The sequence below is a fragment of the Tetranychus urticae genome, chromosome 1 (genome assembly GCF_039701765.1).
Source record: "Tetranychus urticae isolate SD_2017Ah chromosome 1, NJAU_TeUrti_SD_1.0, whole genome shotgun sequence".
NCBI classification, from domain to species: Eukaryota; Metazoa; Arthropoda; class Arachnida; order Trombidiformes; family Tetranychidae; genus Tetranychus; species Tetranychus urticae.
This window is the reverse complement of record NC_142958.1, coordinates 25634446-25661817: the sequence shown is the minus strand read 5'-3', so window position 1 is coordinate 25661817 and position 27372 is coordinate 25634446. Positions and strand designations below refer to the sequence as shown.

General features: G+C 31.9%; 7 protein-coding genes across 9 annotated transcripts; 4 read left to right on the top strand and 3 right to left on the bottom strand.

Annotated features, from left to right (window-relative positions):
- Window positions 1–968: 968 nt before the first annotated feature.
- LOC107364585 (uncharacterized) lies at window positions 969–2008 on the top strand. The gene is made up of 2 exons (XM_015932008.3): window positions 969–1106; window positions 1171–2008. The coding sequence occupies exons 1-2, from the start codon at window positions 1076–1078 to the stop codon at window positions 1803–1805; spliced, it is 666 nt and encodes a 221-aa protein (XP_015787494.2). The 5' UTR covers window positions 969–1075; the 3' UTR covers window positions 1806–2008.
- Window positions 2009–3051: 1043 nt separating this feature from the next.
- On the top strand, window positions 3052–4768 carry LOC112539117 (uncharacterized). Its single transcript, XM_025161366.2, has 3 exons — window positions 3052–3516; window positions 3571–3933; window positions 4357–4768. The coding sequence occupies exons 1-3, from the start codon at window positions 3247–3249 to the stop codon at window positions 4579–4581; spliced, it is 858 nt and encodes a 285-aa protein (XP_025017134.2). The 5' UTR covers window positions 3052–3246; the 3' UTR covers window positions 4582–4768.
- Window positions 4769–5165: 397 nt separating this feature from the next.
- On the bottom strand, window positions 5166–11161 carry LOC107364582 (uncharacterized). Its single transcript, XM_089266010.1, has 7 exons — window positions 10972–11161; window positions 10527–10889; window positions 10109–10332; window positions 6238–6242; window positions 6026–6192; window positions 5577–5936; window positions 5166–5493 (listed from the first exon to the last, which is right to left on the bottom strand). Exons 1-7 carry the CDS (start codon window positions 11104–11106, stop codon window positions 5269–5271), a joined length of 1479 nt encoding a protein of 492 aa, XP_089122136.1. The 5' UTR covers window positions 11107–11161; the 3' UTR covers window positions 5166–5268.
- Window positions 11162–12237: 1076 nt separating this feature from the next.
- Coa7 (Cytochrome c oxidase assembly factor 7) lies at window positions 12238–13162 on the top strand. Its single transcript, XM_015932028.3, has 2 exons — window positions 12238–12420; window positions 12493–13162. Exons 1-2 carry the CDS (start codon window positions 12321–12323, stop codon window positions 13101–13103), a joined length of 711 nt encoding a protein of 236 aa, XP_015787514.2. The 5' UTR covers window positions 12238–12320; the 3' UTR covers window positions 13104–13162.
- On the bottom strand, window positions 13108–15944 carry Rint1 (RAD50 interactor 1). Its single transcript, XM_015932026.3, has 8 exons — window positions 15043–15944; window positions 14851–14964; window positions 14551–14788; window positions 14335–14484; window positions 14057–14271; window positions 13817–13971; window positions 13469–13756; window positions 13108–13374 (listed from the first exon to the last, which is right to left on the bottom strand). The coding sequence occupies exons 1-8, from the start codon at window positions 15799–15801 to the stop codon at window positions 13206–13208; spliced, it is 2088 nt and encodes a 695-aa protein (XP_015787512.2). The 5' UTR covers window positions 15802–15944; the 3' UTR covers window positions 13108–13205.
- Window positions 15945–16451: 507 nt separating this feature from the next.
- Window positions 16452–21827, bottom strand: LOC107364546 (uncharacterized). Of its 3 annotated transcripts, none has more exons than XM_089270064.1 (3): window positions 21173–21827; window positions 17799–21085; window positions 16452–17640 (listed from the first exon to the last, which is right to left on the bottom strand). In XM_089270064.1, exon 3 carries the CDS (start codon window positions 17512–17514, stop codon window positions 16543–16545), a length of 972 nt encoding a protein of 323 aa, XP_089126190.1. In that variant the 5' UTR covers window positions 17515–17640; window positions 17799–21085; window positions 21173–21827; the 3' UTR covers window positions 16452–16542. The 3 variants fall into 3 exon arrangements, with proteins under 3 accessions (XP_089126190.1, XP_089126189.1, XP_025017131.1); XM_089270063.1 differs by having other exon boundaries at window positions 17809–21085; XM_025161363.2 differs by lacking the exon at window positions 17799–21085.
- A 1294-nt stretch (window positions 21828–23121) lies between these two features.
- LOC107364547 (stomatin-4-like) lies at window positions 23122–26686 on the top strand. The gene is made up of 5 exons (XM_025161364.2): window positions 23122–23783; window positions 23893–23984; window positions 24763–24918; window positions 25534–25793; window positions 25950–26686. Exons 1-5 carry the CDS (start codon window positions 23729–23731, stop codon window positions 26326–26328), a joined length of 942 nt encoding a protein of 313 aa, XP_025017132.1. The 5' UTR covers window positions 23122–23728; the 3' UTR covers window positions 26329–26686.
- Window positions 26687–27372: the final 686 nt, after the last annotated feature.

The window sequence follows — 27372 nt, the reverse complement described above, 5'->3', positions numbered from 1 at the left end:
ATTAATTTGCAAAAGCAAGAAACAAAAGGAAAAGTAAAAAAAGGAAAAACAACGAAAATTAAATGAAAATATATGAAAGAACTGTCGCATGATTATTTAGATTTTCAAGTCGATTTTGATGAAAACAAGAAGATTTATCTTGCTGATACTTAAAGTTGGTACTTTGTGGGTTCGTAGAGGTATACGGACTGGATCCATTTGTGTTATTTTGGACAGTTTTCGAGAAAATCAAGTCCAAATTTTAAAATTTAATCGCTTTTGTTCGATTAGTGAAGCAGATTTTTTCATGAAACTCATTTTCCTGATGTAACTTTTGATAATCAATCCGTTCCATTTTCAAAACATTGTCATGCTCAAGGTTGTTATATAGGCTGGATTTTTCAGAATTATTCTAGTTTCTTGATAATATCTTTATAATTGGCAGATAACATGTATCTATGCTATATAATATTCACTGGATGACATTAATAAAGGTCGCGATAATGAGCAACAATCAATTATTATAACTCGTGATATTAATGGTGATCCATGAATTGACATGGGTTCATTTGATAGTCAATCATAAGATGATGGCCTGTGTTATCGACTACTTTGATAACACTATTTCAAATGTTTGACGCATTGTTGTTTATCGTTTAATCATATCGTTTTACTCAATTCAATCACTTTATTATTGTTCTGATTGAGATTGACCAAATAATCATGGGCGGTCATAGCATGTAATTCGACTTTGCCTCAATTATAATGATTTGAAGGTTGCAAAATAGCAAACAAAGCAACTTTATAATGTACCCAACATTATTCATGTACTGATTAAATGTTACTTGGATCGATATAATCTAATTATGAATTGATTAAATGTTATTTGAAGGGTTTTAAAGTTGGAATAAAAAAACAAAGCAACAATGATAGATGTAGCGATAAGTTGTTCATCAATGATATGATTGAACAAATCAGGTAGATATAAAGACGAGCTCAGATCAGTTCAATTCATTAAAGTTTTTCATGTTCTTCTGAAACAGTTTAACTTGTATTGACTTGTAAGCTCAACATTGACGAACTGATTTTAACCAGAATGAAAGCTACGATCGGACTCATCTTTTTATGTAAGTTGTGCATTTTTTCTTGACTTTTCCGTTTCTTATAACATCTTTATCCATTTTAAATTAGTTGCTGTGATCAATGTGTCATTATCCTTAACGTTACGCGAGTTGGAATTTATTAAAGGTCTATATCCTCATGAAGATATACCGAAGCTATTGATAACTTCATTGGTAAATCGACGAATCGATCAAGTCAGGACTTTATACGAAAGAGAATCGATTGGCAAAGACGCAAAAACTTTTTTAAATACTACTGATCAATCGTTACAATTACTTTTGCAAGCTATGGATTCAAATAACACTCAAATCGGTGACGTTTTAGAAAATTACTCGCAAATCGTTGGCATTATGGAGGATGTTAGCCATAACATGGAAGTTCCTAACTTCGATTACTTGCATTTGAATTTACGCTCCAGTTTCGATAGAGAGGAACTTCAAAATTTACTGGACGCTTATATTGATGATATTGAGATGGTTCGTGTGTGCGAAGTATCCTTAGGACGTTCAGACCGAGTGGATATGAATATTTTTGATCGTTTAAAATCATTGTCCAATGAGTTGCGAAATTTCACGTTTTATAGGGACGACAGATACTTTACTGAGTCCTACAATATTTGTACAAAAACAATCGATTTATGTTTGTGGCAACTAAAATTCTTGTTGAATCAATTCACAGCAATCTTCATCAAACCCCAGATATAATTTTTTTGTTTCATTATCTACTGCAGTGGCATAAAAATTGAAGCATTAAATAAAACAAGTGGAACCCACGATTATGACTGATCGTTAGAAATACGATAACAATCATTTTATATATCTTGCTGTAATTTAAATTTAATGAAATAAATATGTGAGAATACAAGCAAAATTTATACTTTTTGCTGTATCTCCGCCAATGTGCTGTATCTCCGTCAGTGTACTTGTTTTTTGTTCCGAAGGAATTAAATCGTAATTAACTTGTTATATTGTATAGATGTATCGACGTATAGATGTATAGATGTATAGATTGTTTGATCAATTATTTCTTGTTCTGGTTCATCGTTTGATTGATTCTTCATCTAGTACAATAGTAAAATTTGATCGAATAAACTCCATCAGATTAATTCCAGAACGACTAGCTACTTTTTTTGATGATTTCACCCGATTTAGACTAGAATTAGAGATACAGTGAAGTACCAGTAATTGCGACTCTCTTGAAATAGCAAAAAAGCTATTATACGAGCAAATGTTTGCTAATTAGTACAGGTCATTGCAAAAATCTAATTAGCTTCGTTTAAGATCTTCTTTTGACCAGATACTGAGGTGAACACTTGAAAGAGTTTCTAATTTTTTAAAGTTTATGTTAAAAATCGCCGAAACCGAATGATTATAATCACATTTATTCAAATATTTGAATGTAAACAACCTAGATAAGGGGTCTTATATAAATTTAGTCGCAATTACTGGTACTTCACTGTATTCGGAGCTAAATTTCTTTCCTTGACTTATTCAGCATAACATCATATTCAATAGAACCAGCCTCTCGCAAAGTCTGACAGTTTTCGTCTTTTCTAACGAATTCGAGGCCATTTTCTGCAAGCTAGTAAAGACATGCCAAATAGTACATGCAAATATTGCCAATGCGACAAAGTTAAAGATTTCTGATCGCTAAAACACCGATAAATTTTAATACGATCAGCAAATGCCTCCTCACTGGATTTTACAAAAGATCAAAAATATTGAATAATACACCCTAATATTAATATCATATGATGATATGTTTAATCACTACAATACAACTTTATCATTGTTCTTATTGAAATTGAACAAATAATCATGGGCGACCGAGAACGTGATTTAATTTTAACTGGATTAAACTGGTTTAAAGTTGCGAAAAGTCAAAAAATCAACTTTATCATGTACCAAAAATTATTAATGGACTGATTAAATGTTACTCGAATCGATATAATCTAATTATGAACTGATTAAATGTTATTTGCGTAAACTATGAAAACGTTGAAGCCTTCATATTTCAAATCAAACCAACTCAAAACTCAATATTGTTATTATTGAGAATTAAAACCAACATTTGACTACAGTCAAAATATTAAAACAATTGATTTTAATACAGTTGATCGATAATATAATCGTTTCATCGAAAAAAATGTTTCGTTCAATTATACTTTTAGCCTGTTTGGCTTCAAATTTTGCAAGTGATGTTGAATATAAATCGGAGTTTAATCAATCCGAGGTAATATTAAATGCCGTTAATTATACCGATGGAAATAACGATATAAAGTTGCTCAATGTTTCAACTGTTCTTGTCACTGGTGCGAACCGAGGAATTGGTCTAGAATTCATTCGTCAACTAGCTTTACTTGAACCTAAAATCTCGCACATTATTGCCACTTGTCGAGACCCAGATACTGCTGAGGTAAGAAATTATTGATATTTATTCGAAACATTGAAATAATTTTTTGTGATTTAGGAATTGAAATCAATTGCCAAAGTAAACAATAATGTCCATATATTGAAATTGGATGTAATTGATTACAATTCGTATGACGCCTTCTATGCTGAAGTTGAAAAAATTGTTGGTGAATCAGGTTTGGACATATTGATAAACAATGCTGGAATATTGATTCGTACATCTGTTGATGAAGTAACACCCGAAGAGTTCATGAAAAATTTCGAAGTCAATGCTGTCGGACCTTACATGTTAGCCAGAAAATTAACTCCTCTCATCAAAGTTTCTCAACGAAAGTTAATTGTTGCAATCTCATCTACCGCTGGAAGTATTGAAGGTGCAGATGCAAGCTATGGAGGGTTTCCTGCTTACAGGGCCAGCAAGGTAAATTGAAATATTCATTCGGCTCCTAATTGAGTCCACATCATCCTCAAAATTCCAAACCAAACACCTAAATTACAAGAATAGAGTATTTTCCCATACAAAATGTTAAACATTGAAAAATGAAATATTTAACAAATTGACAGTAATAAGGACTTAGTAAATCTTGTGATGTGTATTAGGAAATAATAATTTAATTTTACCAGCCACAGGTAAAGTTTATCACTTAACTATGCAATCGGTAGTAGTGACGGACGGTGTGAATCAGGGTGGTGTTTAGTTCGTGAAAACATATCCCTTTGGATTGTAAAAAAGGTATGGTTATGTGGATTCAAGTAGGGCTTCATTGATTCTTATAACAGAAAATAGATATTTTATAACAAATATTTTTAATCATCAATATTAATCGTTCTTTTTTAACTTTAGGCTGCTCTTAATATAATCACTCGAACCTACGGTGATCATGTCAAGAAGGATGGTATCATAAGTGTAATGTTTTTCCCTGGTGTGGTCAAAACTGACCTAGGTGGGCCCGATGCACCGCTTGAGACAGCTGACAGCGTTGTTAGTATGATAAAAACCATCTCGACTCTTAATGCTGAAAATAATGGTTGCTTCATTGATTATGAAGGAAAGACTGTCCCTTGGTAGACATTTTTGACTATGGCTTAGCCGATATTTACGCTATAACCATGCTCAGCGTTTTTCAAATACTCATTTCGTTTGCAGTTTTGTTATATTCAAAGAGTTATTTCGCAAAAATCAATGCAAAGTTGTTAAGCAAAGTTTACTAGAAAGTTTTATTGTTTTTAATATTAAAAATTTATTCATTATTCAATGTTGTTGGTTCTAGTAGTCAACTCTTACCGCACTGGTTGATACTGCATCACTCGTAAAATAGTTGATTGAAACTGTTCGGGGGGCTTCGCAATTCGTCATTTTCATTGGGTTATATCTCAATAAAGAAAATTAAATCAAGTTTATTGATAGTGATTATTTAATATTGATAGTTAAAAAAATCAGACCGAAATTCGAAGAAATGCACGGTGTGTAGATCACTCCTTCTTGATAGAGGCCATATTATTATTACCAAAAATTATATTACATGTATCTGGTATGTGAAAATATTAAAAAAATTGTCGTGAGACAGCAAATATAATAAGTCAGAAAAAACATTTCGCATTGAGAGTCACAATCACGATCTCACAAAACTTATTGGGTTCCCAGTTAGACCAAAAAAATTTTGTTTTATTTTTTTATGAATCGAAACTTTATTTTTCTACAGTTTCAACAATTGTAATAAATATCTATTCTGAAAATTGCGATAGTCAAAAATGACTACCAAGGCACGGGCTTTCCTTCATAATTAAGGAAGCAACCATTATTTTCAGCGTTAAGAGTCGAGATGGTTTTGATCAAACTAGAAACAGCAAAATCCGTTTCGAGAATTGCATTGGATCCGCCAAGGTCGGTCTTGCACCAACCAGGACAGAAGATTACACTAGTGACACCATCTTTCTTGATATAATCAGCGTATGTTCGAGTAACTATATTAAGAGCAGCCTGGAGAAGAATGAGCAACAAGTATTATTAAACCACTTATTATTTGCAATCAGAATAAATTCAATAAATATATTCAACATTACCTTGCTAGCTTTGTAAGCAGGATAGCCGAAGCTTGCACTAGCCCTTTCAATACTTCCAGCGGTGGATGAAATATACACAATTAATTTGCGTTGAGAAACTTTGATGAGAGGAGTTAATTTTCTGGTTAACATGAAGGTTCCGACAGTATTGATCTCGAAATTTTCCATGAACTCTTCGGGTGTAGTTTCATCTAGAAGCGTATGAATTGCTATTCCAGCATTGTTTATCAATAAATCCAAACCTGATTCACCAACAATTTTTTCAACTTCAGCATAGAAGGCTTCATAGGAATTGTAATCAGTTACTTCCAGTTTCAATATGTGAACATTGTTGTTTGCTTCGGCTATTGATTTCAGTTCCTAAAGGATGATGAAAATAAAATCACAAAGAGTTAATGGTTGTCTTTTAATTTAACTTACCGTTGAAAGGAATAAAATTGATTTCTTACCTTAGCAGCATCTGGGTTTCGACAAGTAGCAATAATATGCGATATTTTAGGTTCAGATGAAGCTAGTTGACGAGCAAATTCAAGACCAATTCCTCGGTTTGCACCAGTGACAAGAACAGTTGAAACATCAAGCATTTTGATAGTTGTTGCGACAGTTGATTGTAATCCTTAATAATATAAATGTTAAGTTCAGTTTGATTGAAAAATAAAACTCCAACTAGAAAAAGTTGATCTAATTAGCATTTAATCAGTTCATAAATAATTTTAGGTACATTATAAAGTGACAGTTAGATTGAGATACTTTTGTACTAGAAAGGATGAAAACACCGATCAAAAACAACCAATATGTGGAAGTTATTTATAAGTTGACAAAGCAATAAAAAATAAGAAACAAAATTTTGGTCTATGGTTAGGGTCAGGGTCACCGCCACCCCGCATTTTACAACTTTTAGCTCTCATTTGTTTTTACTACAGTTAAGGCTACGGACAGTTTTGTCTCAAGAGTAGAATATTTGTGACTTTTTTTAAGAGTAGCAACGGAGGGTTAAATTGTCGGTGTTTATCAAGATTGTTAGTCTTATTCACTGAGATATTGGATATTTGATAGCAGTGCTTTATAATGATTGTGAAGAAGTAGTTCAAGGTATTTTCTCATGGATTATTCTGTTCTACCTGAATCAGACTAATACTGTATCTATTGCTATAAAATTCAGAGATAAACCATTGCACCGTATTTCCCCTTTTATGACGAGTAAATGTTGACTGGTTCAATATTTGATTTTATTAAGTGTTTGATCAATTTGGTTATTTATTATACAATGTATACCAGTTAATAATTGGATGACGAATCGATTGCCCATATTAAGTCGCAGTCTTACTTGGATTCAATCGAAAACACATTCTGAATGCGCTTTTGCTAACTATGCAAGTTTAGCGATGAAACCAAATAAATATTTGCTACTAAAAAGACATTATCAAAATTATGCACAAATGGGTACAACGAGTGAAAATGTCTATTGATTTGTAGGGACATGGTAACTGATTCCATTTGTACGATTTAAAACTTCTCAGATCCACAGTTTTGAAAAAATCATTTTGCTTTTACTCAAAAGATTTTATGCAAACGCTTTAACTTTCGTGTCGAGAGTTGAGACTGGGTGGGCTTAGGTTAGGTCTTATTTGGACCACCAAAGTCAATAATCAACTTGTGAGAGCAAATATTGATATTAATTAAGGTTTGAATAAAGTATTAGATTTGGTTCAAAACCACTCAAACTCTAACATGTAAACTTTTACAAGTAAATGCGACCAAATTGCTTAATAACACGACTTTTGTCATGTTTCGATCTGAATAGAAGCTCAAGTATGAAGTTTGCATAATGCAATTCAATTATTCAATTTATTAGGTCGAACCAAGCAAACCCACGGAACTTTATGCGAGAAAACACAATGATATTTACAATAAATGCTTAAGAAAACAACTAAAAAGACACAAGCAACACAATTGTCACATTTTATGCACACATTGAAACAAAAATGGGCAAAAACTGGCGCAAATTACTTTCTTTCGCATTTTGATTCTGTATGTTTGTAGACGCATAAAAAATGAGTCCTTCAGTGCCATTAAAAAATTTCTCTTATCCATAATTTTCGAGAAAAACTAGTTCGAAGTTGAAACTTTGATCGCTTTTTGTACAGCTATGGAAGCAGATTTTTTCATGAAACTCATAGCACTGATATTATGATTCATAGCCAACTTGAAAATGCATTTTATTATATGAAATAAACTTTTGTGTTTCTGTAAAACTGTTAAGTTCGATTTTCATTTAAACCAACCTCCTCTTAAGGCCGTTAGAGTTAGAGAGCTCAAACTTAGCATTCGGAGATAAAATTTGTTGATATGCATCATGGGTTGTGTAATTTTTTCAATTTAGCAATAAATCTCTTGATTTTGGCCTTAGGTCTTTAAACTTTGAACCGTAATATTTCGTTAATGGCATCACTTACAATCATGATTCTTTGACTGATCATTGGATTTTATTATGGGCTATGGTATATGCAATCAATAGATTATTCAAGAGGCCACAAAAAAAGCCATAACAATTCATTACCTAGGTTGTAAGATTTTATATTTGATAACAAAAGTAAATGGTTACACATGATGTGTAAGAAGAATATTCGTTATTAAATGAATAAACTCAGATTTTCTTATGTATTAAGTAATTCATGTTATAGACACCAATGAAATCCAATGACCAGTCAAAGAATTATGATTGTAGGTGGACTCATTTTCGCAATATTGAGGTTCAAAGTCTTAAGACCAAAGGCCAAAATCAAGAGATTTATTGCTAAATTGAAAAAAGTACACAACCCATGATGCATATCATCAAATTTCATTACCGAATGCTAAGTTTGAGCTCTCTTACTATAACGGCCTCAGGAAGAGCTAGGTTCAAACGAAAATCGAACTTATCAGTTTTACAGAATCACAAAACTTTATTTCATACAATAAAATGCGTTTTCAAGTTAACTATAAATCATAATATCAGTATTATGAGTTTCATGCAAAAATATGCTTCCATAGCTGTACAAAAAGCGTTCAAAGTTTCAACTTCGAACTAGATTTTCTCGAAAACTATCGATAAGAGAAACTTTTGGATTGCACTAATATACTCAGGATTCATGCCTCTACAAACCCTCTAAGTCTCCAGTTTCAACTCAAGTTTTCGAGCTTTTGACAGCACTCTTTGCATTTAATTTGCAATTTTAACCAGAAAATTGGTTTATTTACCAAGAAATGGGTTGTGATGAGTTTAGTTTGTTAAATAAGTTGTTGCTTGTACATTTTCCAGCCAAAAACCATGATCTAACGCGCTAATGGAAATTTATTGAATTGAAATAAAATATTAATGAATAAAGAATTAATTTGGTGAAAGAATGATGATTGTGGTTGATGCCATTCTCGAAATATTAAGGTTTAAAGTTTTTAGGCCAATGGGCAAAATCAAGAGAACTGTTGTTAAATTGAAAAAAGTATTTAACCCATGATGTGAGCCAACAGTTTTCATAGACAAGTAATAAGTTTCAACTCGCTAACTCTTATGGTCACCGAATGCGGTCAGTTCAACTAAAAATCGAACTAATTGGTTTTACAGAAAAAGAAAAGTTTTATTTCTCTGAATAAGTACATTTTCTGATTGATAATCAAAAGTTACATCAGTACTATGAGTTTCATGAAAAAATCTGCTTCCATAGCTGTATAAAAAGCGATCAAAGTTTCAGCTTCGAACTAGATTTTCTCGAAAACTGTGGATATGAGAAACTTTTCAATTGCACTGAAGGACTCAGTTTTTATGACTCTGCAAACATTCATAATCAAAATCTGAAAGAAAGCAATTTTCGCCCTTTGTCACTCATTTTTGTTTCAATGTGTGCATAAAATGTGACAATTGTGTTGTTTGTCTTTTTATTAACAACTCAAATCAATGAAATGTATTGTATAGCTTGTATTAAAGTGGACTAGATAATTATATAAAACTCAAATGGAACTGATCTGAACAAGGCACTTTTGGATTGTTCAATTAGTGAAATTTCAACAAATGTTACATCAAACTTTTAACTTATTATCATTTATAAATGAATGTAATATCTAGATTTGTTTCAATCAATAAACCAAGGTGTCTAGCTATCATCTGGAATATTGTAGTGAATTTCAAGCTTTATCTTAGCTGTTGGGGGAATCCCGGTAAAGTTTCAGATAAATAGCAAGATTGCTCAGAATTACTACATTTCCGAAGAATTGCTTCCCTTCCGCAAACCTAAATTGACTATTTATACTTACTTTTAGATTGTTTATGATCAAATAGTCAGTGATGAGTCTCAAATCTAGTTGAGGATCTTCATTTCTGGTTATTTTCATGCCTGTCTTGACTCTTTAATTTTAGATGCGAACATGTTAAACAAGGCTTATTTTGTATCTTAAATAAAGTAAACGATTTTTTGTCAGTATCTGAATATTGAGTTTTATTATTGATTATCGAAACTTTAATTTCAATACAGTTTTAATAATTGTAATATGATGACTACCAAGGCACTGGCTTTCCTTCATAATTAAGGAAGGATCCACTAGAATCAGCATTAAGAGTCGAGATGGTTTTTATCATATTGGAAACACTGAAATCTGTTTCAAGCATTGCATTGGGTCCACCAAGATCAGTCTTGCACCAACCAGGGCAGAACATTACACTTATGATACCATCCTTCTTGACATGATCACCGTAGGTTCGAGTAACTATATTAAGAGCAGCCTGGAAAAGAACGATAAATATTGCGATTAAAAATATTGTTTCTTATAAAATATCAATTTTCTGTTATTAGAATCAAAGAAGCCTTCAATATTCCCGTTTTCAATGTTTTAACGTTAGGTAGGGAAATACTCTGTTCTTGTGGCATAGGTTTGTGATTTGGGCTCGATTAAAACCTGAATAAATGTTCAATTTACCTTGCTGGCCTTGTAAGCAGGAAAACCTCCCATTCTTGCACTACTTCTTTCAATACTTCCAGCGGTAGATGAGATTGCAACAATTAACTTTCGTTGAGAAGTTTTGATGAGAGGAGTTAATTTTCTGGCTAATACGTAAGGTCCGACAGCATTGACTTCGAAATTTTTCATGAACTCTTCGGGTGTGACTGCATCAAGAGGTGTAGGGATTAATATTCCAGCATTGTTTATCAATAGGTCTAAACCTGATTCACCAACAATTTTTTCAACTTCAGCATAGAAGGCGTCATAGGAATTGTAATCAGTTACTTCCAGTTTCAATATATGAACATTATCGTTGGTTTTGGCTAACGATTTTAATTCCTAAATGATAATAAAAATGAAAATCACAAAGAGTTACTTTAGGTGTAACTTAACGTAGGAAGGAATAACATTGATTTCTTACCTCAGCAGATTCTGGGTCCCGACATGTGGCAATAACATGCGAGATTTTAGGTTCAGATGAAGCTAGTTGACGAACAAATTCAAGACCAAGTCCTCGGTTTGCCCCAGTGACAAGAACAGTTGAAACATCAAGCATTTTGGTAGTTGTATTGACGGTTGATTGTAATCCTCAATAATAAAAATCCAGTTTTGGTTGAAAAATGAAAACTTCAACTAGAAAGCAAACGTTTTTATAGCTTACCAAAATAACATTTAATCAGTTCATTATTAGATTACTTTAGGTGCATTGAAAAATAACATTCAATATGAGATACTATTGCTCTAGAAAGGAGAAAATAAAATTAAAAGGAATTAATGCGTGAAGGTTGTTCAATAATCAAAAGATAAAAGAAAATAGCATTACATTGCTGACTTTTTATCAGAATTGATATTTCAACATTTGGTATGTTCCAGAAGTCCTAATGGCAAACACACTACGCCCAAATTGTCATGATATAATACTTTCCTTCACACCAAATGATCAACATAGCAAATAATAGTAATAATAATTCAATACGTCCATTCCGATGTTTTCAAGGACCTTAATCGGGATCGATAGCGTGGGATCTGGATTCAAGAAGGACCCTTTGCTTTTTATATTGGATATATTAAGATATCAATGTCATTTTCTACCCTTTTATGATTGAAGTAATTTATGGTATTTTTTACTGGCTTACTCTCTAATACCTGAATCGGATCAATACTGTATCTGTATCTGTTGCTATAAAACCAGAGATAAACAAGTGAACCGTATTTCCCCTTTTGTGTGGAGTAAAATATTTAATGGTTAAATATTTGGGTCTATTGATTATTCTATGTGATCAATTTTCGTATTTACTATGACGAATCAATTGGTCAACGTTAGTTTCAATTCACTGGCACTCAACCTGAAAAACTTGATTCGCGTTCAAAAATTTTATAACCCAATCATTTTGAATATGCCTTTATCGTTATGTAAGTTTAGTCAATAAAAAACAAATCAATGAAATGATAGAGCCTCTAACATAGAGGACTAAATAATTATACAAATCTCACAATAGAATCTGATCGAAGTAATCCTACTTTTAATTATTAAAATCGAAATTCTGTGCAAAATTTACACCAATATTGAATGAGCGTACAAACTAAACGGTCACTGTTGGATTGAGTTATTAGCATGTGAATCAAGTTACAGCTGACAATTTTATGTAAGCATGTTTACTTTCAACACATGACTGGTAGTCTTTATTTTACAAGATATTACAAGATTTGTATGAGAACATTGCTATATTGCTTTTGTAATTATAATTAATAGTTGACTTCGTTGGTTTAATGTCCAGTCTATTAAAAACTGCTGAAGAAGTCGCTGAATTCATCGAGAATTTAGGAATTGAATATAAATTCAACTGTATTCACGAGAAAGATCCAGAAGGTAAGTGATATAAAATTCACAAAAATCAACCTTGTATTGTGCTTATTTTTTCATTTTTTATTTCTGATTCAGGATGTTATTTACTTGGCCAGTGGTTCGAACAGGAGAAATTTGACTTCAAAAGTGCCGCTGATATTTACAAAAAGGGATGTGACGAGTTGAATTATTCTAAATGTTGTGATAGATTAGCTTCTTTCCATTTTTATGGCAAGGCAGTGGAGAAAGATTATACCAAAGCCAGAGAATATTGGATAAAAGGTTGTTATGACACAAAAGGATTAACACCAAGAGATCCAACCCTATCGTGTTATCATGGTGGTCAAATGTTAGCGGGAGCTAATAATGAAACTAACGATATAAAAGATATTAAACCAGAGCCAGAAAAAGCGATAGAAATGTTGGATAAAGCATGTAAACTAAAATTACCTCAAGCTTGTCAGACTCTTCATGAATACTTTTTATTTGGTGAAAAAAGTATACCAAAAGATGTGAAAAAAGCTCTTGAATATGGTTTAATTGGCTGTGACTATTCAAACTACATTTGCTGTCACAATACTTATCAAATGCTATCGAAAGGAGACGAAGTGCCTAAAGATTTGGATAAAGCGAAAGAATTAAAGGCAAAAATAGAAGAAATGAATTATCAAATGTCGCACGAAATTAGATTCGGTCAGTATACATAGAAAATAGACTTTTTTGTAGAAATTTTATTACTAAATAAAAACCAATTATCGGATATGAATTAGATATCAGCATCAATTTTACAAGCCATTCAGCATTTCAATTCAAGTGTAAAGTCGTTTAGATAATATTTTGTGAGCAACTTTAGCTGATAAATGATGAACATTAAAATCTTTCAATATATCATCAGAAACATTTCCTTTTCTTAGCGTGTCTTGTAATAAAAGAGAATTTCCTTTGGCCAAATTTAATAATTGACAAGCTTCGACCAATCTATGAGAAAAAGTATAAAAATAGAATTAAAATTTGATGGAAATGAATTCGTGCAAATTATACGCTAGAGATAATCATTTTTTCCTTTACTTACTCAATAATAAGACTTTCAGGATTAGGAGTATAAACTCTGAACACTGAAAATAAATTAATATTGACATCTCTATGTAATTGTTGAGCTCCTTCACCATTGAAACTGTTATTATAAATTACTTCTTTCATTATTGCAGTTTTAATGGAATCGGCAATGGTTTCAATCAATTCTTCTAAAATGTTATGGGAAAGCTTTCTTTTCAATAATTCAAGTGATTTAGAAATCAAGTAAAACAATTGATAAGAAATATATTGCATGTCATCATCCAAAAGTGTAAAACAATGCCATCTGAAAATGAGATGAAAGGAAAATTTGTGATTAAGAAATTAACGGATGAAGGAAATTTACCTTAAGGATGCGTAAGCTTTAATTTTTTCCATTATCAATTTCATGAGACTGTCAACTATTCTTTTCTTCATCTCATTAACCATATGATTATAGAGGGAAAGAGAATCCTCAAAAATTGAATCCTTCAGCGAGAACTCAGACATGTCTTGAAAGACCTTCGAAAAGAAAAGATAAAATTATACAGAATTAGTAAATTTAAATTGACTTCGATTTAGATAGAATTATTTTCAGATCACTAACCGGAAGATTTTTCCAATTGTTAAGCAAAAGTATAACATAATTAAGGGTGTTTATAATTGAAAAAAATCTTTGAGTAAAGGGCCACTGATTAAGTCCTTCGCTGTCGAGCGAACGATAAATTTGTGATAATCGCAAATGGAAATCTGCTAACATTTCAAGTTCAAGAACAATAAATGCATATTGGTGACTGATTTTTGATAAATGAGAGAATCGATCTGAAATTGAATTGAGAGATATATTAGTATTTCATCTTTAAAACATGAGAAAAATGAACAAACCTGTGATGGATTGTAACATTAAAATGAAATTGTCTGCAATTTCTGGTACTTTGAGAATATCTTCATCTTCGTCTTCATCATCAATTGAAGTAACTAGAGGACTCCAGGCCGTTTCAGAAGATATTATTGTCTCGATGTATTCCATTGATCCTTTTAATAAACGAAATAATCATTTTGATTATTCAAATCAATAAGAAATTTCTGTTAATTACATACTTCTACGCTCAATGTTTCTAAGTCTTGTAAAGTAAGGTTCAACAGCAAATAAACTCAGAAGGTTGCAATTTTCACGAAACAATGAGAGCCAATCTTGATTGATATCTTCCAATTCTCGCTGCGTTAATAGAACTTCATCGAAAGCATGAGAAAAAAGTTTGTCATCAGCAGACAGTTTAGTCAGATCTTTGGCCAACTTGTCAGCTGCAAGCTCAAGCAAAGCACAGGTAAATTGAATCTAAAAATAAAACAAAAAACTAATGTGAAAGTCCATCCAGAAATGTCAATAAACCAAATTACCTTCAGCGATGCAAATTCAGTCTCTTGGTCCTTGAATAGAACCGTAACATGTTCACTGAGGAAATTTTCGTGATCCTTAATCCAATTCATAATTTGAGTTAAATACCATTCAGGCTAAGAAAAAAATGAACAAAAGGTTGATTAAGCCTCCGAACGAAAAGTAGTTATAAAGAGATGACGATATTTATATACTTTACTCAATTGATTAGTTCGAACATTAGTCATGAAATGATACGTGAATCTTTTGCGAAGTGGTTTGACCATCAGCTGAAGGGGTAAACAAATTGAAATGGTATTGAAAAAATTACCATCATTCAGATTTGGTAAGATTTCTTTGTCATTGAATAAATGTTGCACATCCAATTCAAGAAGAGCAATGAAATATTGCTTGAACCTGAATAAACTTTCATTTGATAGTGATGGTTCTGCAACAGAACTCGATAAGTTAGACTTTAAAATAGGCCAACCAACAGATTTTAAGATAGACTCAAAAACTGGCTCAATTTTGACTCGAATCTGTTCGTTCCAATACATTATCATTTCCTTCAAGTAAAGCTTGAATGGGTTGTCATCTTTAACTTTGGCTAAAGATTTCCACTCTTTTGTTAGCTGCTTGTAAATATCTACACTGCTCATCAATCGAGTTTCGACTTCATTTTGTTTGATTGTCTTTAGTTTATCCAACTTCTCCAGATTGATGTGCAGAGTTTTTAACGTTTGAAATTTAACCAATAAATTTCGGATTTTCTTAAGCTCATCAAGACGATTCAACTGTGGTTCAATGTCTTCCAACAGTGGTTCCAATGATGATTTACGTTTACCAAATTCATTATTGAGGTTTTTGAGATCATTTAAAACTTTTTCAATCAAAACAGCTTTACTCTTGGCCTCACCAATCACATTTTCAGTATCAAAAAGGATATTGCCATACATTTTATCAATACTATCCATGATGAGACTTGATTTAAGACATCTTTAACGTTGAACAATTCAATAAATAGATACCTCAAACAGAGATTAAATAACAATGATAAAATAATTCATGAACAAATTGAGTTTAATTAAATTTTATTATTTAATCTCGGTTAGCATAAAGTAACTGTGGCTAACCGGTTACTAATAGTAACTTACTAGCTCCAAATTTCACCGCTAAATTTGAAAAACTAAAATTTAATTCCTTAACTTGGCCATCGACGCCATCTATTAGTAGCAATTGGTTAATTCGTGGATTAAAATTGATAAATCAAACTCTTAATTGCTTCAAAATACATTGTTTAAAAAACAAACAATCTAATCAAAAATAAATTAAACATTTCAATTAAAACGTCATTACTCAATCGTGAAAATAGCCATCCTAGTTACATTAATATCATTTGTATAATCATTGGTCGGATGAATTTAATCAAATATTTCCTCCAAGGTAATCAATAATGAGTACAATGGATAAATTGAAAGCGATCTGAAGGCTAATGATCGATACTTTAGTTGATTGAGTTTTTGTTATTTCTAATGATAACAATATAATTGACATTGATAAATATTTTCCTAGTTCGCGATCAATTTTATGAAAGTAAGAAATTATCTTTTACAATTGAAACAGATTTGAAACAAAAAATTTGTTTAATTATCAAGTAAATTGAATCTAATTTTGATTTCATTCCAAGATTCGAAAGTGTCGTCAAAGATCCAGAGTTATTCATTTATGCCCGACTCAAGGCATAGAGTTGACATATTTTTGGATCGTTTACCAGTGATTAAAGGTGATTTATTGCGACCATTTGTAATGGTTAGAGCAGCTCCTATGGGCCACAAATCAGGATCTAATAATTTATCCAAATCAGATAATCTTACGGTGACGCAAAAATTTCGTGATCGATTAAAAGGATAAGGACCCATGATACATTTAATTGGTTTCATTCCGTTCTGTCTCAGGTATTCCATTAATATTTCAGGAGTCATAAACTCACTTAGGTTAAGAACTGTACAATTAACCAGAGAATTGTCCAATTTAAGGTTAGACATAAGTTGTTCTTGTTCCTCTCGAGATAGAAAGATTCTCATCATTTGACTTTGAGCATATTGCAGATAACGAATCACACAATCAGTTTTATCACTTATCTCTTTTACCTGTTGTGTTATTATTTCACCAGAGGCTGTTATATTTTCCATATCACAGGTAAGACGATTAACCAAGTTTCTTAATTCTTGAAGTTCCGATCGTTTGTCACAAATGTTTCTCAATTGGCGTATTTCATTGTCAGGATTAGGAACTAGATTAGAAGAGTTATTGACATTATTACTATTGCTATTGCTAATATTTATTTCGCTCGATGGAGCCTTGAAAGCGCACCAAGTTAAATGTTGGTCCAATTCACACAATTTCATTATCCAACAGCATCCCCGGTTATAATTTGTACACTTAATTTCCAAATTTTTCAATAATGAAACAATAATACGTGGACCAGGTCGCAACTGAGATTCATTTAATGGTAATCGATCCAATGGACAAGTTAAAGAGTGACGAAGCCAAGATCGGACACAAGTTGAACAATAAATGTGATTACAATTGATTCCATGAACAGGTTTCTCTACAACACCTTGACAGATTGGACATTTTAGTTCGGAATCAACCTTAGAGACAAACAGTGATGGATCATAACCCATGGCCGGCGTTCAAAATAATGATCCTTTGGATAAAAAACAATGGAGCCTCAACTAGGAAACGAAACAAAACCAGAGCTGGTGTTGAAAAACGGTGTAGAACCAGATGTTGGAACCAATGTAAATAATCTAGTTACAGAATTTGGAATAAAAAACAAAACAAAAACATCAAAAATTAGAGACAAAATGTTGAAGAAAGCAAAATGAGAAACAGTTGAAAGATAGAGTGTTAAAGATGAATAAATAGATAAGGAAAAGCAAAGTATATACAGCAGACATTTAGAAACATTTTCTTACAAAAGATCGAACTGATTAATCACAATTTATCAAATGAAGGTTTGAAGATAGAGAAGGATATCAAGAGAGGAATGACAAAGGGTTGAACCAAAGGGTGGGAGTTAGAAAAAGAAAAGACAAATGACGTGTTCCTTTGGACTTATCAATACATGATCTGTTAGATTTTCATCTTTCCTCAGATCATTCTTTCCTACCATCTTTAACTCTTTTCAAATCTCCACCTTGACTGAACATTTTAGTTTTCTTCCTCTGCCTTTTCTCTTCAACTTCTCTTTCAAGTTATTACATTACATTATCATCAAACAGCTTACAAAAAAAGTAACCTCGTGATCATTGCTGGGCTAATGTTGATTGCTTATTGAAGGGGTTGAAGGAAGCTGTAAAAGCATAGTCAAAATCGTTGAAGCTTTTCAAGGTTTTATGATAACTTTGTAAGAACCTTTACAGCAGAGAAGCAAAAAACGCTTTTCCTTCCTTTCAATGATTGTTGTCCTTTTTTTTCCTTTACTCCTTTCTCTCCGTATAAATGTTATTCTTGAAATATTCACTTGATTTTACTTTCATTTTTGACTAGTGATCCATTGCTCTACTCAAGATTATTACCATAATTGATATTGTTTTCATGTTCACCCAGTCAAGCCATGCTGTTGATTTAAACCTGCAACTACAATTTTCACTGATCTTGTCTTTTCATCCGGTCTTTGGAGGTTTCAGCTTTTTGTGTGTGTCTGTCTCTCTCTCATTTACATCTTGTTTGTTAACTGAATAATCAACTGATTATCTTGTATTGAATTACTAAATTCAATGACAACAATAGCAGTAAAGTGTGACTTCATCATCTATACTTGATTACAATTGATTGACCTTCCTTCACATCTACCTTTACATTGCCATTTTTATCATCATAAACTAATCATTTGTTAGTGTAAATGTGTTTGCTTTTAAAGCAAATACAAAGTGAATTTGCATTTGAAAATAAGCAGACTGATTATTAAGATATTAACAGTTAATTGACAACTTCCCTGATAGACAATTAACTCTACCAGCACTAAAAAAATTTTGCAAATTGACTTGCAAATTTTCAGACTCATGAATGGCAATAATTAGCAATTGATATCAGCTTATCCATGGTTAAATGTTGGCTAAATTAAGAAATGGAATGAGTAAATGGAAACAATCAAACATATTAGGTCATTCAATAATTCCGCGAGAAAATTATGTTCTTCAGGTTTGATTTTTTTGAGTCTACAGCAAATTGATCATCAGACCATTAAGGGCTTGCTATCGGTAGGACAGAGCGTCACTTACACCCTATGTCGCAAATTAGGCCTTTTTCAAAATTGTCGTTTTTTGGCGACAAAATCGTATTTTTTGGCAATAACTTTCGCCCCGAAAGAATTTTTTTAGGTTTAAATTCAAAAAGAAGTCCCTGTAATGCTAGCAAAGAGGGTCGAAAAGTTTTCTGACAAATTTGCAACTCATCTTGGCCAAACAGGCCATTTTTAGCAAATTTCAACTCTTGATTCGAAGCGGTGAATTACTGTATTTTTAGTGTGCTTTTTTGACCTTTTTATGGAATATTTCAGTAACCATTTTAGTGATTTGAATAAAACTTCATAATATCAGCCTTCAGTGTTGTAGCTTACAAAAAATCATATTAATAGCCAGCAGTAACCTTAAGAACATAATTTTCACGCGGAATTATTGAAGGACCTAATAAAAGTATATTGTGCAAATGAATTAGATAAATATGGAGCTAAATTGTCCCAATGCCGATGGAAAGACTTTTCAACCAATTTTAACATAGACATTTGAACGCATAATTGATTGTTCAAAGTATCTTCACTTGTTATTGTCTTACAATCATTCTCGTTTGTTTAGAACCAACTTTCATATGAACACAACCAACATTCAAAAGAGTAAAACCGGCTGACTGTAAAGTCACAGAGTTTTCATAACAACAAAACCGCGTTCAAATGACCAAAACTCATTTTCATAAGACAAAAACTCTCGAGTTAAAGAAGCATCTTTATTCAGGGTTAAGACTGTTTCGTCAATTGTTAATTGCTTCTTTTCTGAGGCATATTGGAATATAAGTTAACATTTTGATAAATTTTGACTTATTAATTGTGATTTACCATCTTCAATGGAAGTTCATTGGAAAAATCAGTGATAATCGTCTTTGCATACCCTGAATAAAGTTACTCTTTAACTCGAGAGTTTTTGTCTTATAAAAGTAGGTTTTGGTCATTTGAAAGCTGGTTTTGTTGTTTTGAAAGCTCTGTGTCTTTACAGTCAGTCGGTTTTACTCTTTTGAATGTTGGTTGTGTTCATATGAAAGTTGGTTCTAAACAAATGAGAATGATTGTAATGTCCAAACGTCTATGTGTCAAAGTGGACCAAAAGTCCTTCCTTGCGAGTCCAAATTTTGAGTGAAACTGAAATTGTATCAAATTATTAACCAGCACGATATTAATCACAACCTTCAAGTGGTCAGATGATATGAAGCAATTAGTCTTTCAGCAACACTTAACCTTGATTAAAAAAGCGGTTTAATCGATCCATCATCAATTGTAGCATTGATCTGATTTTAAATTAACACGTTCAGTGATTTTCATTGCATTAAAAGGTTAACATGAAAATTAATGTTTAATTAAATACTGAGCCCAAGAAGCTAACACGAGAAGACTAACTGAATAGTAAATCAATAGGAATGAAATGAGTTGTCAACAGCCACTAATCATATCAACAAGTCTTTGAACTTGGAATAGAAAAGAAAAATTAGATTGAAAAAAGAGGTGCAAAAAAGTTAATAACGATTAATCAAGCAATTTAGACTTTTGACTGACAAATGATAATTTGATCAAATTTTGTAACAATAATAGGAAGGGAAAAAAATCAACATCATTTTGAGAGCGTTTTTTTCATTGCACTTCTTATTACTAGTTAAATCTTAAAATACTACCTTAAATCAGTTTTCAATGGTAAGGTTAATTGCAAATTGAATCAACAAGCTCTGTCTTTTCAGTTTTTTCAACTCTTTTTTTGGGCTTTTTTTCATTATTGTTATTCCACTTTTGTTATTTCCAATACAATCATTTAAATGGTTGATCCATTGTTTCCATTTAATAAATAGACATAATCAAACACCTTGGCCTAAATACTAATTGACAAGGTTGGATATATTAAGGTAAAGATAGCTCTCAACTAATTATAGCAAATTCAAGACAAAACAATTTGAACAAATGAGGTTGGTAAAAGGACAGAGGAGAAGGGACTGGGTACAGGGAAAATTGGGTAAATCAAATAAAACAAAGTAAAATTAACAAACAATGTTGATGATAATAATTTGTTTTTGATTTACCTTATTAACTGTGAGGTTAGATCAGTGGCAAAATTATGATGAGAAAAATCCTTTGAAAGAAACGGTTTCAACTTTAGCCAAATGATGAGTAATTCGGGTTGATTGTCACTTGATTGGTTACCAGAAAATAGCTACCAACCGGTAAACAGCTGATACTGGTGTTGTTTTAAAATATTGGTAATAGAAGATAAATCCAACAAAATGTTGACAGTGATTAAATTTAAATTAATTGGTCATCACATTATAATTCAGCAACATGTAATCCATTTCCTTGGAATAAAATTTTTCTTTCATGATAAAGAATATTTCCAGTTTAGAGTTGAAGTAAAGTGTTTCCAAGGATTATGACGATGATGTTAAACAATAACCGGTAACTACAAGTATCCAGAGATGATGATGATGATGGAGATGGGCTGTTGTTGAAATCATTGCCAGAACGTTCTATTCATGATTCATTCTAGTTTCAAGAGAAGACTTTCTTTTTCTCATCCAACTGAAGCAATTTTATAAGGTTACAATAACAAAGGAAATTTTTGTTTCCATCCGATCCGGTTCCGTGTTGTTAAGGATTTACAATAATCACATGGAGATGTTTGTATTGAAAGCAATACGATTAATGGTAATAAAAATGAAATTTGACTTCTATTTGATTGTGGAAAGGTATCTAATACCAGAAACCAAAAGAGAAAGCTGTTTAAAGGAAAAAAGGCGTCAACAACGTGTTAAGGAGGTAATCAAATTTGAGTCTGAAACAAAAAGTAACATAAAAAGTGCATTGAATACTTCATGTATTTTTTACTTACCAGACATTTACCAGTCTCAGGGCTAACATGGTGCTAAATGTACTTGAATTTTACAGGTTAACCTGCTAAAGGGTAAACAACAGGGCAAACAACATTATAATGAGACAAATATGAGAGACCATTAAGAGATATGCAATTGATCAGAGATTTTCTAACAGGAATCTAAGGCAATGAATGATTATTGTTGTTGTTTTCCCTGTTTAATGACATGTTTTCAAATCCTTGCCATTGGATTGACGATTGGAACCAATTTAAACCAGTTAATTTGAACTAGCTTGAAAGATTTCAATCTAATTTTGAAAAGAAACCAACAGCTGTAAAAATATGAGCCAATTTGATAACTTCAGCTCATATCATTTTATTTTCTCCCGCTCTTATTTGTCTCAGTTTTTAGCTCATCTTGAATTGAAATTAGAGAGTTTCATGGGGAAATTAGAGGCTCGTGAACAGGATAACTCTGCACATGAGTTGAACACATGATTTTCAGATCAGAGTTAAACGACTGAAATGATTAAAGGAGATCAATTGGGCAAAGCTTTACCAAGGAAGTCGTTGTCCAACAGGTTTGATTACACAATGACTTGAAAAGCTCCTGCGGTTGCTAAATTTATTAAGCTTAGAGGGTAACAGCAACTCTTTTTTCAAGGTGATACTTGAACAGAAACTGATACCACGCTAGAAGATAAGAATGTACCTCAGGTGTACATATTGAACGCAAAAAACCTTCCTTCTCAATCAAACTTTCTCTCTGATTGTTTACAGGTTGTCCTTAGAAATAATTATCTACAAGTTATACTTGTATTTCAACTTTGATCGTGATTCGCCATGATCTATGGTCCAGGCGATTCATTTGAATATCTCGGTCCAGCCTTTCAGATATTTCTTTCCAAGGTTACTTCAGATTTACAGATTTAATGTTTATTGTTAGCTTATTGTTTGATCTGTGGGCAAGAGAATATACGAAATAATGAAAAATTAGAATGCAAAACCATAAAATAAACACGGGAATTTTGCAATGGATTCAAGTAAGGATTCAGCTGCTTTTTCAGATGACAACCAGGTTTATATGCAACCAGGATATTCAACTGATTGTAGCTGATTCCAAAAAACGTAGAAGCACAGAAATATAAATAAGAATGGACTTACCTTTCAGCTGATTTGTAGATCGATCTCCAACTACCAACTAAATTAACCAATGTTGATATATTTCAACCGCATGAAGGAACAGTCATAAATCTTTAAGAGATTACAGTACAATACAGTTAGTTATTCAAGTGATTTCATGTGTGAGTTTTGGGTAAGTCAATAAAATGAATAGATTGTTTTATAATGAACACTTATTTGTGTATTTATTTGATTGATTCCCCATTAGATGAAACATGAGTAGCACCGAGATGATAGTTCATTTGAATGATCTGTACAAAAATAAATCAAGACCAAAAAGTAGAGTCACTAGAAAAGTTAAAATCTTTAAAATAAAATGTTCCCCTTTGAAGAAACCTAAAAATAGCAAATCTAATGTTGGCTGCTTTCAAATCGGGTTCAAATTTGGTTCCTCATTTTTACATTCATCCATTTATTTGGTGACAAAGGTATATTTCATCTTATTTAGATACCAATGAATCTATTTAAAATCAAATTTTGATTAGTTGGTTCAATAATTTGTATTCTGTGCAGCGATACTTTTGACTCTAAATGTGAACAGTTTCATTGATTGGTTTCTGGGAAAGGAGATAAGCAATTTCGGTCAACAATGATTTCGGGTTCTGTTTATCCGAATCTTTATGATCGGACTCGTCACATGACAGGTAAGTGTAACAATTATTTTGAAAGTGTTTAGTTAACTTTTACCTGTTATTAATTGATTATCTTTTCTGCCATCTTCAAATTGCTTACGCTTTTGTTTCTTTCAACCAGTTCTTCAAAAGACAAGCATTTACTTTCTAACAGTTATATCTTCAATTTTAATCATCATAACTCTTCCTTTTTCACTTTTATTTTGTTTCAAGGTAATTTATTTAATCAACCTTGCCATTAAAAACAATTTCCTTTTTCTATAAATTGCCTTTTCCATAAGAATTGAAATAATCAGATTGTAATTTTAACAGTATTATCAAACCTATTTGTACAGCTTTTTGTAACCTCAACCATTGACAATTTAACATGAAAACCAGGAAATTATTGAGAAAACCAGAATTGCTTCAATAATGACAATTTGATGAAAAAAAATGAAAAGCAAACAAAATTCATGAATAGCATACCTTTAAGTTGAATGGAGAACCAAATTGCCGCTCTTTTTAAAATGAATAACACCAGACGATTGAAATGGGTTCTTTAACCTGGTTCACAAAATTCCATAGAAGAAAGAATATTATTAAGAATTAATTAACCTTGTAACAATCAACAACTACATGAAAAGGAAACATATAATTTACTTTAGTCCAATGGTCTCTATTATGGTCACTAACCTGATATTACAAACCTTACAATTTGTAGCCTACAATTAACCGTCTCATCTTCACAAGTTACATCTCAGATTTTCAAGGCAAATAGACAGGTATTATACAATTGGTTAAAGATGAGAAGACTTCCTGATTAAATCATTATAATTTAAAACTTAATTAAATAAAATCAAAATCAGAAATAAATAATGTCAGGGAAATCGTATGTCAATCAAATTACAGCTTGAAAGTTAATCCCGATATCGATCCCGATCCAATCATTAACAGATCTTCAGCTGTTGCAGATTTAGAATAGACTTTTTAATTGTTACATTTTAATCAAAAGGTTGTTCAAGACTATGAAAGATCAGTTACTCTTCGTTTGGGCAATTTAGTCGGTGATGGAGCCAAAGGATCAGGAATTATTTTTATTATACCTTGCATCGATACCTATTGCAAGGTTGATTTACGGACAGTTTCATTCAACGTTCCACCTCAAGAGGTAAGTGCTTTAACAAGTTGTCATTAAACTTTCGGTTTAGCCATCAATTCGTAAACATTTTGTCATCTAGTAAATTAGATTTACAGAAATTGTTTAATGATCCTGTGACTTTATTGTATTTGCGTCCATGATTAACGTCAAAGCTAAATAATCAATTCGGTGAGGAAAGTAAAAAAAGTAAACTTGTTCTTGCTCAGCCGTCATTAGATTATTTGATGCGATATTTTTTATAAGCGTCATGTTGATAAAACTAAACATTGAGAATTATAAAACAAAGATTATTTCATCCACCTATGTTGATTATTCACGCCGTTGATCAATGTTAAAAAATAATTTGTTGAGCCTCGAAGCATAATTATTTAATTAGAAGATTGCTTTTTGTAAAAATCAATTTCTTCTTTACGTGGCTAAATTTAAATGCAGGTAGATTCTTATTCATTGTCCGGTTTTCAGCGTCAAATCATTGTGATTATATCTTACATGATTTAATCTTTCGCAATAAAATCGCCATAATAATTATTATGGCGATTTCAACAGTGGCTATAATTATCAAATTTAAAATCGTGTTCTCTTCATGACAACCAAATTAATTTGTTTTTTTTCTGTATTTTTCAGGTTTTGACCAAAGACTTGGTTTGTATTAAGGTGGATGCAGTTGTATATTATCGTATAGTTGATTCAACAGCGTCAATTCTTAATGTATCAGATGTTGGACGATCTACAAGACGTTTAGCCGCAATCACTTTAAGGAATGTTGTTGCAACCAAAACATTGACCGAGATAATTTCAGAAAGGGTTATTATATCAAGCAAGATTGAAAATAATCTACAAGAAGCAACCAGACCATGGGGAGTGGATGTTGAAAGAGTTGAAATGTTAGTCGATAACTAATTTTATTCATTCAACTTTCAGCTGAATTACATTCATTAATAGACAGTTTTAACTTTAACTGATTACACGATATGGAGCCACAGATTTCAATCTTGTTTAACTATTTCTTTTATTAACTTGTTTTTTGTGGCAATCAATAGGAAGGAAGTAAGACTGCCGGCTCAATTGCAAAAGCTAATGGCAACAGAAGCCGAAACGGAACGAGAAGCTTCAGCTAAAATAATCATTGCCTCTGGAGAGCAAAAATCGTCCAGATTCATTCGTGATGCTGCAGCCACCATTGATAAAAGTGCTTATGCATTGCAACTCAAGTACCTTTTAACAATTGATTCTGTGGCCAGTGCTCACAATAAAGATCAAGATATAATTGTTTTCCCATTTCCAGCTGAATTAGCCGAACTAGGGGCCAAATTCATTGCAAAAGGATCGGATAAAATGCATAAAAACATTCTCAGATATTTTCAGCATAAGAATAAAGCTGCTCAACATGTTGATCCAGTCCATGTTGACTTGGTTTAAGTCTTAAATAACTTTAAACATTTTTTAACCAATTTCAATTATCAGTGAATAATTTGTATATTCTCGACATTTCTCTCAAATCAAAAGCTGTTAAATCAATTGTCGTAACAACTTCTTCTTTAAACGGCTTTCTTTATTTTCAACATTTTCAATATCTTATTCAATGACAGTCCAATACTTGGTCAAGAACACTGAGTTTTAGTTTTTTTTGTGATTAAAGTAAATGACGATTCCAAGGCAACTTAATTCAAAATTCACGTCCAAAATCATTAAAATATTGAAATTATCGACATTTAAGTCAATAAATATAATAATAAAAGATTAAAATGACATCAAATTGTCTTGTTTTCCTTAATAAGTTATGTTGAAACCTTGTTTAACCAACTTGCCTAAAATGCATTAGTTTAGAACAAAATTATCCACAATTATAATTATATTAGCAAACAATCTAGAGAATCATTAGCAGTTGGTTTACAACAATACAATAAAAAACAGTACAGAATCAAGTACAATTTCAATACATCACCAACTCAAGAATATCATAGTCTAATACCGAATACAAGGCTTTAACAAATATTCACGATGGCTCATTAAATCCGAGAAAAAATTAACTAAATGAACCTAAAATCATTTACCCAGTCAACCCAAACTGGTAGCGCATAAGAGCAAGAATGAGTCTTCACGAGCACAAGAAAAATAAACGCAAAATCGTTGCCTCTTTGCGTTTTTTGTCTAAAATTCAAGTATCGATATCTGCCTCAACAGTTTAAAGTCAGTAATTTGAGTTGGAGTTGATGGATTGAGACCTAGTAAGGTTATTTTCATTTTGTCATTTACAAAGTCTACATTTTTATACGAAAGTGTGCAAATATTTACAGAACGCTGATGTTGGTGTCTTATTAGTCAGTTACCTCTGCCGCGTGCACTACTTGATTGGGTATTTATCAGTTTTATTAACTCAAAACTTGGGTTGAGTGCCGCAGGCTTGGTTGAAATTGAGCTTCCATTTAGGTTTATCATATTGGAAAGCAAATTTGCCATCAA

What these genes read in the sequence shown, in the direction of transcription:
- LOC107364585 (XM_015932008.3), top strand. Translation starts at nt 1,076, where the DNA reads ATGAAAGCTACGATCGGACTCATCTTTTTAT. An exon ending in GATCGGACTCATCTTTTTAT is followed by an intron (nt 1,107 to 1,170) that starts GTAAGTTGTGCA and finishes ATTTTAAATTAG; the next exon opens with TTGCTGTGATCAATGTGTCA.
- Rint1 (XM_015932026.3), bottom strand. Translation starts at nt 15,801, where the DNA reads ATGGATAGTATTGATAAAATGTATGGCAATATCCTTTTTGATACTGAA. An exon ending in ACAATTGGAAAAATCTTCCG is followed by an intron (nt 13,972 to 14,056) that starts GTTAGTGATCTG and finishes TTCTTTTCGAAG; the next exon opens with GTCTTTCAAGACATGTCTGA. An exon ending in AAAGCTTACGCATCCTTAAG is followed by an intron (nt 13,757 to 13,816) that starts GTAAATTTCCTT and finishes TCTCATTTTCAG; the next exon opens with ATGGCATTGTTTTACACTTT.
- LOC107364582 (XM_089266010.1), bottom strand. Translation starts at nt 11,106, where the DNA reads ATGCTTGATGTTTCAACTGTTCTTGTCACTGGGGCAAACCGAGGACTT. An exon ending in GGGACCCAGAATCTGCTGAG is followed by an intron (nt 10,890 to 10,971) that starts GTAAGAAATCAA and finishes ATTATCATTTAG; the next exon opens with GAATTAAAATCGTTAGCCAA. An exon ending in CTGCTTACAAAGCTAGCAAG is followed by an intron (nt 5,494 to 5,576) that starts GTAATGTTGAAT and finishes ATTCTTCTCCAG; the next exon opens with GCTGCTCTTAATATAGTTAC.
- LOC112539117 (XM_025161366.2), top strand. Translation starts at nt 3,247, where the DNA reads ATGTTTCGTTCAATTATACTTTTAGCCTGTTTGGCTTCAAATTTTGCA. An exon ending in GAGACCCAGATACTGCTGAG is followed by an intron (nt 3,517 to 3,570) that starts GTAAGAAATTAT and finishes TTTGTGATTTAG; the next exon opens with GAATTGAAATCAATTGCCAA. An exon ending in CTGCTTACAGGGCCAGCAAG is followed by an intron (nt 3,934 to 4,356) that starts GTAAATTGAAAT and finishes TTTTAACTTTAG; the next exon opens with GCTGCTCTTAATATAATCAC.
- Coa7 (XM_015932028.3), top strand. Translation starts at nt 12,321, where the DNA reads ATGTCCAGTCTATTAAAAACTGCTGAAGAAGTCGCTGAATTCATCGAG. An exon ending in TCACGAGAAAGATCCAGAAG is followed by an intron (nt 12,421 to 12,492) that starts GTAAGTGATATA and finishes TTTCTGATTCAG; the next exon opens with GATGTTATTTACTTGGCCAG.
- LOC107364547 (XM_025161364.2), top strand. Translation starts at nt 23,729, where the DNA reads ATGATTTCGGGTTCTGTTTATCCGAATCTTTATGATCGGACTCGTCAC. An exon ending in TCGGACTCGTCACATGACAG is followed by an intron (nt 23,784 to 23,892) that starts GTAAGTGTAACA and finishes TCTTTCAACCAG; the next exon opens with TTCTTCAAAAGACAAGCATT. An exon ending in TCAACGTTCCACCTCAAGAG is followed by an intron (nt 24,919 to 25,533) that starts GTAAGTGCTTTA and finishes TGTATTTTTCAG; the next exon opens with GTTTTGACCAAAGACTTGGT.
- LOC107364546 (XM_089270064.1), bottom strand. Translation starts at nt 17,514, where the DNA reads ATGGGTTATGATCCATCACTGTTTGTCTCTAAGGTTGATTCCGAACTA.